This window comes from Seriola dumerili, unplaced genomic scaffold, assembly GCF_002260705.1.
Source record: "Seriola dumerili isolate Sdu_G_001 unplaced genomic scaffold, Sdu_1.0 BDQW01000686.1, whole genome shotgun sequence".
Classification (NCBI taxonomy): Eukaryota; Metazoa; Chordata; class Actinopteri; order Carangiformes; family Carangidae; genus Seriola; species Seriola dumerili.
In genome coordinates this window covers 72,209-83,031 of record NW_019174941.1, presented here as the reverse complement: position 1 = coordinate 83,031, position 10,823 = coordinate 72,209, and the positions used below count along the sequence as shown (strand labels likewise).

Here is a 10,823-nt window from a genome sequence, read left to right as displayed (position 1 = left end):
AAAGTACATTTAGTTTGTATTTTCCACCAATAAAGAGCGCCTTCAAGAGTGCATTTAATTTAATTGCAGAATATGATCTAACAAAGGTAGCAGATGTCCTTTGTTTCCCTCCTTCAGTGACCATCTTAGTAATTTGCTCAAATCAGCAGCGCCTTCTTCTCATGCCAATACACCTTTTAATAACTTTATTAATCTAATCGTCCACTAATTGGTCAAGATAGCCTTTTCCCTAATGATTTTTATCATAGGGTAATTAAGAGCCCAGTAAAACCTGCTGAAATCACAGTGTCTGGTTCAAATGGCTTGATTGACACATCGTTTCGGGCTTTTTATATATATATTTTTATTTTTCTACATTATAGAATTCAAGCTACTTCACTTAAATTACATTTTCAACATAACACAGTTTAGTGATTATTTACAAGTCCAGGTCTGTCACAGTTGAATAAAATGTGATGACAAAATGCCAGTGACTGATAAATCTTTAATATAAAAATTGTACAAGAATTCTGATACAAATTACAAGAGGTATTTGGACAAAATATGAATAAAATTCCATTTACATCCCAAAACCCTTATGCATTTTATGCAAAAACCATAGACAGTTATGATACAGAAACAAATACAAGAAAGGCAAAAAGGAAAGAAAAAAAAAAGAAAAGAGTCTTTTAAAAAGAGGACCATTTTTTCCTCCTGTCTGCAAATGGGAAACACCTGTTTAGGTAACGTACAGTATTCATGAGGCTTCCAAATCACCATTTTGACACCAAAGTGATACAAGCTCCTCTGCTGCGTTTGTTCTTTGCAGTGCGACTATGTAGCCATGCAACGCTGTCGAGTGCCAATGCCATAACACAGGCTTTTTAAGACACAGACACAAATGCATTGGATACACAAAAACACAAGTGAAAACAAACAAACAAAAAAAAAAATCTAAATTCACCAGGTCTTCAAGCTTATTTATACTTTAAGACTGTAAAATATGATTGGCACAATGGAAAACATCTCATGAATTTACAGTATTTTTTTTCAGGATCACTGACATTTCACAGGTTCCAGTTCAGATTAATGAGGGTTTTTTTTTTTTTTTAGAGTATAACACATGAGACTGAAGCATCTATACAAACCCACGCATGTGTGTATTTTTCTTCTATCTGCATATATCGTATGATGTCCCATCAAACATTTGAATCCCACTTTGTTCCATGAGCTACATTAACTGGACAGTTTGCTTGCCGTGTCACCTCTCATCCTCACTCACTCAGTGACGTGAACAAAACGGACAGTGATTAACAGGTCAGCCGCTCCGTCTCCTTCTCCCTCTGTGTGCTATGTAGAATTACAGAATAATTGATGCCTGACGCTCCTCTAATCAAATATTAAAGATTCACTCCAGTGGTCTGGGCCAATGAGGCGCTCTGAGTGACGCGCTCCTGCCGTCCCACAGCCCGGTCACTAGGTAGCAGAATGCACCTGGGCCCGTGTGGTCGGAGAAGTAAGAAAGACAAAGATTGGATTGGGGGCTTTCTCCGAGGAGTGGCGGAAATTGGTGGTCATTTCTCAGAGGAGAGCAGAGTGTAGGGGAGAGGGGTGGAAATGTGAAGGGGTGGCTCGATCGCTCTCCAGCAGGCAATCAAGAAGAAGCTGCCGATGAGTCCTGGGGAGTCCTGGCCCTGCTGCTCTCGTGCTCTCTTCCCTCCCTGTGTTCCTCTCTTTCTCCCCTGCCTTGTTAAGTGACTGCCGCAAGGCTCCAGCCAGACCACTTCCTACGCCCAATCCCTTCCCTTCATCTCTCCCTTCTCTCTCTTGCCGTCTGTCTCCCTGGCTATGCTGGACAATCGTTTGTGTGTTTTCTCAGCTCTGTTTCCAGCGTCTTGCAGCTCAGAGCTGTGCTGGCATGACCAGCACCATGCAGGACACAGAAGGAGCCCGTAGGGGGTAGGAGAAGGGTGTTGTAAGGGAATCTCTTCTATGATATTCAGCTTTCTGTCTGGCGCACACAAGTACACAGATAGAGGGGTCATGCACTGCAGCTGCTGCTTCAGAAACAGACAAAGTACAGAACATAAGGAATGTGTAAAAAATAAATAAAAACAAGTCAGAAAACTTGTTTTTTTTTTTCTCGGATCAAAAAGGGCATAAAAGCTTGAGCTTATTGGGCCTGACATATTTATATTAAAATAACTTTTAATGTTGGATATGTTCAGCTCTCAATTCTAGTGAGTTCAAATCAGTCTGTGAGCTCGCTGGACTTGTTCATCATTTAATCTCTGTCTTTAGGTAAAATGTCACAAAGTATCAGCTATTAAACATGTTGGGATATTTAGAATGAAATAATAATAATGATAAGAGATTTGGACTTTCCATGCCTGACCATTCTCCATAATGGAGTGTTAGCTTTCTGTGTAGTGGCAAAGCCTATAATGTTAATACTAGATGGAAGGTTTCATACTATTTTTCTCTGCCTCTGTCTCTTCCATCGCTAGAGGTTAAGAAGTCATCTAGTTCTTGTCATCCTTCTGCCCTGTAAGTAGGAAGCATATATGAGTGTGTGCCACTCTCCTCCGTGTGTGTGTGTGTGTGTGTGTGTGTGTGGTTGTGTGTTAGAGAGACAGCTGTCAGCAGGGTTCCTGGAGTAGCACTTTTTTTATTTCTGCCAGAGCGAGGGCCGCGGGGATTGAATGAGTGAATGAGGCTGCAAGCGCCTCAGTGAAACCCACTCCTGGGAGAAGGCAGGGGTTCCTGTACTCAATTTTCCCTTCACTTGGGATAAACAGGCAATTACCCATCCCTTTTTCCTATGCCATGGCCGTCCGGTGAACTTAAGCATACACTATTAGTGTGTGTCCCTGTAGGACCTGCGCTGTGGGGTGTGGAGGTGGTAAGTGAGTGGCGGGCTGAAGAAATGGGTAAGGCGGTTGTTAAATGACTGTGTTCTGAGAGACAAAGCGAAAAAACCAGAATGAGGTTGAAGGAATTGAATTGAATTACCACCGACCCTGTATAAGAATAAGCACGTGTAGAAAATGAATAGACAAATTGAATTCAACTAAATTGAATGAGTCCAATTGAATTGTTGAGAACGCACACTCCGTCCTTCTTTTTTCTCTCTCTGTCAGTGTCACAGTCATGTCAGCAGCCTTGGCGTCTGGCAGTGTAACGAAGTGACAAGTGAGATATTAGACAGAAGAAGCTGGAATGGCAGGGACGCCTCCAGGTAACGGGAGAAGCAGCACATTTTTAATGATCGTTGCTGTCATCCTTTCCTCCCTAGTCAGCCTTCCACCTCCGCAACCTTTCCATCAGCCTCAGCTCTCTGTCTCGCTTTCTTTATCTCTGAGAAGAGTGGACTGAAAACTGCATGTGTCATATAGGTGGAGTCATAAAAAAGACATGAAATATTTCTTTAGAATAGGTCATGTCTATATTGCAAAATGGTTTAAGTATGAAACAAATGGAACTCAACACTGTTATGGATGTAAGGTGTTGTGAATACTTTACAGCACACTATGTAACACTGCATATTTTTCCCTCTGTGTGTAGCACCAGTCAAGTAAGAGAAGATCTCCTTGTATAGTAACACATGGCATTGCTAATACATCGATAAACAAGTCAAACTGAGGAACAATCTCTATTTTTTGTCTTTTTACAAAAAATATTCTTATACTGGACAAAAACATCTCCATGAAGATACATCACCCACCAATAAATACCCCTTCCCGTGGCTACTTTGCCCAGTTACTGGAAATATTTGTACCGTAAGACAGTCATGGACATGTTAAAAATGGCTGCAACCAACAGCCAGGAAAATGGCAACATTTTTCATAGATTACATTTGTAGCTGACACTCAGCAATGGAAACCGTTACCAAAAATATCACAGCAAAAGATTTAAGACTCAAGTGCATCATATTAATCCAATGGGGCATGATTTAAGTACAATGTCACACTGAAACAGCTTTTTTTTAAGCAAACACTTTTGTTTTGGTCACAGTTGAAGGACTATTTTCATCTTTTTTCTCTTTTTTTCAAATCTACGGGACAGTCGTATTTCATTAAGATGCCTTTTGTGAGAACAAACATGAGCTCTTGCATTGCTAACTTTGACAATTTCACAATAATGTCATGCTTTACACAGATTACCTCACTATACCGCCGAAGTAATTATAGTGATCATAACTGGTAACGATACACAAATTTGATCAATATTTAACTCCTTTGTGTTTGTGAAACAGCAGTTTATATTCAGTCACACCTGGATTAGTTTTGAAGCAAGACACTTTGGAGACACTTTCTGAATACATTATTTTTTTAGAGATAGGGGAAGATCTCAGGCTTTGTTCAGGGACGTTTTCTGTTGTGAAACTGTGTTTGAAACAGAGCACGTGCAAAAAGAAACTGGCACAAGTATGTTGAAGGTACTGTCATTTCCCTTGGCACTGTAGCCATCAATGACCCCAAACAACACCTAAACTCACCATTGCAAAACTCCTCATTATAATAATATTACACATCCCCTTGTATAGATGCAAAGTGCAAAAACTGAATTAGTATACTAAAGCTCATAAACATAACAGACAAAAAAAAAAAAAAAAAAAAAAAAAAAAAAAAAAAAAAAAAAAAAAAAAAATCAATAGAAATACAGAGAATGATATCAGTGTAGGAGCCTAAAAAAGCATGCCGGCAACCTCTGAATACCTAACAAGTAGATAAAGCAAGTCACATGATATTCTTTTTTTCCTAGGACTCAGTTTAAAACATGTCTTTGAAGCTAACATAAATGAATCAAGCTAGTAAGATGCTACCTCTTTCTTGCCTATAGCTGGAAGTATTGTACTGGACTGTAACATAAAACCATAAAGAGAGAGAAAAAAGAAGCAAACAACCATCAACACAACTCTTTTACACCAAAAGCCTCTTGGGACATTATTTACAAATGAAGCTGTCATGCTTTTGTAAGGGGTTCATTTAAAAGCTATCATTACACAAATACAACAAGAAGATTTTCTTTTTTTTTCTCAATACTATCATTTCTGCAGGCAAAGTCACAAATAAGAGTTTGAATAGATTCTTTGGAGACGGACATAAAAACAAAGTGGGGAGAAGTTTGAAAAGGAAAGATGGAGGGGCTTATGAAAAAAAACAAACTGGAGTTTTGTTATAAAGCAAACTCCGTACTCGAGTGTCATCCTGTTCTTCCAAAGAAGGAAAAGTCAAAGGTCACAATAATAAACTGTATTTAGAGTCAATGAATTTTATAGAGGGACATAGAAATGTCTTGCAATGACTTACAGAGGACGGGCAGGAGGCATACAAGCACTCAGCTTGTATTTGATGGCCCTGGGCTGGGGTTAAAAGTTAATTTGAGGAGGAATAAGGATGAGGAATGAAGGGAGGAGCGGGCAGACTGACAGGAGGGGTCGAGTAGAAAGTCATTATTTAGTCTATTATTGTAGAGAAGGGCATGTTTTTATGGAGGTTGGGGTTCTGAGAGTGTCGGTTACGGCTGCGCACAGAGCTGAACACCATGTTGCAACCGGGGATTTTGCACTTGTGCATCTCTCGCAGGTGCACAGTCTTGTAGTGCACGCGCAGGGTCCCTTTGTTGCTATACATTTTGTGGCAGATGTTGCAGAGGATCCCACTGCTGCCACCAATACTGCCCCCGGTGGACGAAAGGAGGAATGGTGAGGAGGAAGATTCCAACCCCTCACCATGTCCTTCTCCTCTTAGTTCTCCAGTCTCATCCCGATGCCCCCCTTCAGCTCGCCTCTCGGCACGCTGGGAGCAGTCCTCCCCCTCGCTGTTACCCTCCTCCTCATCCTCTTCTCCCTCCTCCTCCTCCAGGTCATCCAACAGGATGCCTTCATCGCTGCCCTCATCTGACTCGTGTGAGGAGTGGACACTGCTGCTGGACTGGACACTGGATGTGGTGCTCAGGTCCAGCACCATGTAGTCATCTGGCTGGCCCTGGGAGAAGCCGTTGGTGTGGTGATTTTTAAAGTCGTGGTTGAGAGGGTGGTGGGGATACTCATTGCTCATGGGGGAACGGGCATGGTGGTTCAGGCCGGTGGGTCCGAGGCTAGCGCCTCCGATGCCCATCCCAGTCATAGGGTCCAAGCCCATGTGGTGCCCGGCGTAGATCTTGGCCAGTAACTCGGCTCGCAGGTCCTTGGGCAGTGGCGTGAGTTGGGGGTCCAGGACAATGTCGTCCAGCTCTTTGGTCAGCAGTTTGCGGTGCAGGTTGATGTTGGAGCTGTGCCTAATGTGGGCAAACATAAGATTGTTGTGGATCAGAATACAAATACAAAATTCCACAGTGTTGAAATCCATGTATTTGTACTTTAAATAATTTATTTTTCATATTGTCAAGTTATCTCGACATCTATGAAATGGTAGACTATAAAGATTCAACATCTAAAAACCACTACATATGTAATTCATTATTCTTACGTATCAGTTGAGATACACAGACATTCACACACAGAGAGAAATCCACCCTGCAGCTCTCCTCAGAAAAGTGCACCCTGCTAGTGTTTACTGCTGTCAGCATGTCTGCACTGCACAGCCCTCAAATCCAATAGACTCTGACTCAATTAAATACTCCACCATATTGAATGGGAGTTTATCAATTGATTCGAGCTGTGGTAATGTGATAATCGAGAGGAACTGGATAGCATATTAGCACTAGGCCCTGACAGCATTATCGCATTCGCTCCCTATTGGAGGTGGCTTAATCGAGCACCTCAATGAACATGTCTTTATGTAGCCCTGTATTTCATTAAGGCTGGCATTTTTCCCAAACACAAGGCAAACTGTATCACACAATGTACTACAGCTGATGAAAGAAACTAAGTGCCATGCTTAAGCCAGGATACGATTAGTGAGGATTTCTGTACATACAAAGCCATGCTAAAGGATGCAAGGTGAAATGGGCTTGAAAAATCAAATTCAGTGCCTTCTTGCTCCAATTTCACAGTTGCCAGTAGTCAGACTAAGAAAGAGGGGACCCACGGCACACATGTCACAATAAAACTGCATAACACATAAAGGAAACTTAAGCAACTAATGACCGGTGTCAGATATGACATACACAAGGCCCACTCCTCTCATATCAGGTCAGCACTTAAATCAAATAAGAAAATATGCAAACACTCAGTGCCTTTTAATGTGAAGGGTTTCCATGCAGGGAGGGCACGTGTGAAAAACAAAACAAAAATTGAAAAAAAATTGAAAAAAAAAAGACAAGGGTCATCCTTAGCAGGACGGGCAAAAATGGAGTCACAATGGATAGTAGAGCTTACCAGCAGTGGCAGGGTTGATGCAGTCAAAAAGGGTCCCTTTCCTTTAATTATTTACTTCCCTATCCGACATTGTCCTGCAAGAGGTAAAAATACATTCATTTGAGGGACCCTTTTCTGTGAACCAAGCAACCAGGAGCCCGTCCACTCGAGCATCGTCAGCATTGAGGAGAGAGAGAGCGTGGCAAATCGATTGGCTGTGGCTGTCACAGTACATGTGTGTGTGTTTGCACGTGCTTGTGTGTGTGTGTGTGTGTGTGTGTGTGTGTGTATGTGTGTGTAAAACAGAAAATATACTACCTCCATATAGCAGGATTCGATCAAAAAGACTGTATAAATCCTTTGTTCTTTTTTATCCTTTGATAGTACAGTTGCACCCATATGGTGTTAGCTTATGGCTAGAGTATGGGAGTCATGATTCAGTGTCTGTAGTGCTGTATCCATGTCTAGTCATATACATGTGTGGACGCTTGGCTCTGAGAGGCCAGAGTGCTTCAAGAATGTCTGAAAAATGCCATAATCAGTGATCAATAAATGAGAAAATGGACACAATTTCTGCAGGGATACCAGCCAACAGGCTTTGATGTGAGGAGGGGCCATAGATTTGCTCTGTTAAGCCTGAAATTCAGGATGCTGTTGATGATGCTCAAGTAGGCAGGTCCTTTGCAACATGTCTCCATCTCTAAAACAACACCTTCTCACTGCTAATAAGCTCTAAGTTAACCATCGCTATCTCAGTTGTAAGATACTAAAGTCAAACATGCTAAATATCATGCAGTAAGTAGTCTGCGCTATAGCTACAGTTGCCATTTTAAATACTCAAAATGCACACCACATTGTCAGAATATTACAACAATATCTAAATGAAAAATATTCACAATTACAACTGCAATCTCTTTATCCATTTTACAGATATATGCAAATAAAATAGATGGAAGAAGAAAAAAGTCACTTTATGAGATATCATTAGTAACCATTTGGAATTTATTTTCATCTCAATATCTGAAGAGGAGAGAAAGAGTCCAGTTTAGGATTATTTGCATAAACATTATTGAACTACTGTGTCGGCACCGCTGCATGGCCCTAAATAATCAAAATAAGTCAGCTGAATCTTCACACAGTGGGCATAATGCACTTACCCCTTCATTTATCAGATTTAGACTTTCTGCCCCATTTCCCAATCCCCTCCATCACTCCACCACCATCACTCCACCACCTCAGTATGCTCTGTCTTTCCTCCCCCAAACCCAACTCCTTATCCCCTCCCCACCCCCCCCACCCCCCATCTCTGCCTCCCTGTTGGCCAGTAATGTGGCTGGCAAACCAATTTGACAGTCTCATCTTCGCCCAAAAGATGGGGGAGGCCTCCAGAGAGCCCAGTTTTGACTGTGCAGAGGAGGTAGAGCGAGAGTGTGCCATGTCCCAACCGGCGTTAATCATCTGATGGCCCTTGCCCTTGTTTTTGTGTCAGTGTGTACATGTGTGTATAGGTGTGTGTGTATGTGTGTATGTCGTCTAAATGACTCATAATGCGTAAATGAGATAGAAAGCTGAGTGGTATTAAACTGACACCAGTGGTTCTTTGTCTTTCCTGTCATTTGGGGTGCGTTATGAGGTTTTGGGTGTAAGTGGGAGGACAAGAGTTTTAGTAACATTTATCACTCTCTGCCACTGTTATATCTCCTTTGCTTGTTTAATTCTGTTCAACAGCACAAGCTGCAAACAATGATTTGAGTATCCTCAAATAAAAGAGTGGATAGTCATTAAATATGCATGAAAAACATTTTTATGTACAAGTTATGATTTAAAATTACTTGAAATTCCGTTGATGCCACTGTGCTCGTGTGGGTGTCTATATGTTATTCATCTAAGAATAAAATATTTCCCCTTATTCTTCTCAAAATACATCACAAGAAAACTGTCAATGCTAAACCAAAGGGATGTAATATTTCAAGTTTCCGTCTTTTGATCAGCAGATAATATTCAACTGGGGTGAGTGCCTTTTGCTAACATATTCTCTCTATGAGCCGCGTGCCCTTTGTTTATAAGAGACAAACAGAGAGCTGATTGTGGAGCAGCGGAGCCGGGCCCACATGCTGTGTGGGGACCGAGGGAGACAGAGAGAGGAAGGAGAGGGAAGGAAAGAGCCTCTCCAACATAATTAACCTTCACTCTCCGTTTGCAGTGGCCCGTGTGGGGACGACGGGCTGTGCACTGTTGCACCATGAGAACGTGGATGAGGGAGGACACCTACTTGGTTTAGCGATATAGAAGGAGCAGGTTAAAAAGCTGGAGTGAAGGTTTAAAAAAAAAAAGAAAAAAAAAAACTAAAAAGAAGAAGCAGGATAGGCTGATAAAAATGAGATAAGTAAGGCAAGTCTTGTCACCAGTTTAAAAAATATGATTAACGTGACTAATAATGGTGATGATTACTTGTATACGCGCCTTTCCAGCAGTTAATCATGCAGCGTCTTCAACACTTCTGCCGACGCTGCTCGCTCCCCACAATAAATATGCAATCATTTACCTCCATGCAGCAGGCGGCTAGGAGGCTGCGAGAAAACACCCCACTGTAAAACCACACACGTGCGTGCACACGCACACACTTATGTTGCTCTCTGTTTTACACTCAAAAACACACACGTTACATGTTTGCTCAAGGGCACAATGAATAACCCTCTCCTGTATGTATGCGTGTGTGTGAGAGAGTGTGTGAGGACGTACGAAATTCATTTAAACACGTTTGTGTATGCATGTGTGTGAGATCGGCTGTTCATTCTTCAGTCTTATAAATAGGGCAGGGATCCAAACTAAACAAACACTAGTGATTCTTTTTTCCATGGCAGCACATTTACAGTGTCCTACTCTGACAATGTCATTGGCTCTCGGTTGTTTTTCTCTGTAGATCAAATGACCTCTCCTCAGTTTTCTTCTTCACTTTGATACGAGAGTGTTTGATGCCGTTGTCTGATGGTGTGTTTACGTGCCTTTGGCTTTTCACTCACGGACTAATCATATATGCAGAGGCACTTAGACTTCCCTGTTGCTGGATGTCAACAGCTGTTTGGAAGGTATTGAGAAGAGGAAGCCAAGCAGGACTGCATATTATAATGCCGGTTTAGCATATATTATTCAGCTGAAAAACAACAAGAAAAAAACACTGGTTTACCTTTCCTCTTATTAAAATTCACTGTGGTTATTATTCTAATGGTTCTTAGTTTTTTATTTTCTGAGGAGAATTACATTGCGTTGATTATTGTCGTTTTTATCAATCCTTTATGTCTGAGGTGAAACACTGCAAAGAGCTGCTTATTAATCGCTCTGCCATCACCGTTGGCGAAAAAATCATATTAGGAGAAAGAATGAAGTTTGACTTGATCTCATTTACTAGTAATAAACATTCTAAACATTATTTTGTGCAAATATCTTTGTACATGCAGCTTCTTAATCTTATCAGGGCAATTGCTCTTATGAAAACAACCAAATTATTTTCACATTTTATTGCTATCATTACACTCAAACA

The 10,823-nt window shown here is 41.3% G+C and overlaps 1 protein-coding gene across 1 annotated transcript in view; it reads right to left on the bottom strand.

Moving 5' to 3' along the window:
* Window positions 1-5,438: 5,438 nt before the first annotated feature.
* Window positions 5,439-10,823, bottom strand: part of bnc2 (basonuclin 2) — a gene marked incomplete at its 5' end in the record, with an annotated part of 43,179 nt that continues 37,794 nt past the window's right edge. Inside the window, 1 exon segment of the mRNA XM_022765417.1 lies at window positions 5,439-6,261. Within this exon segment, the coding sequence (XP_022621138.1) occupies window positions 5,439-6,261 (823 nt within the window).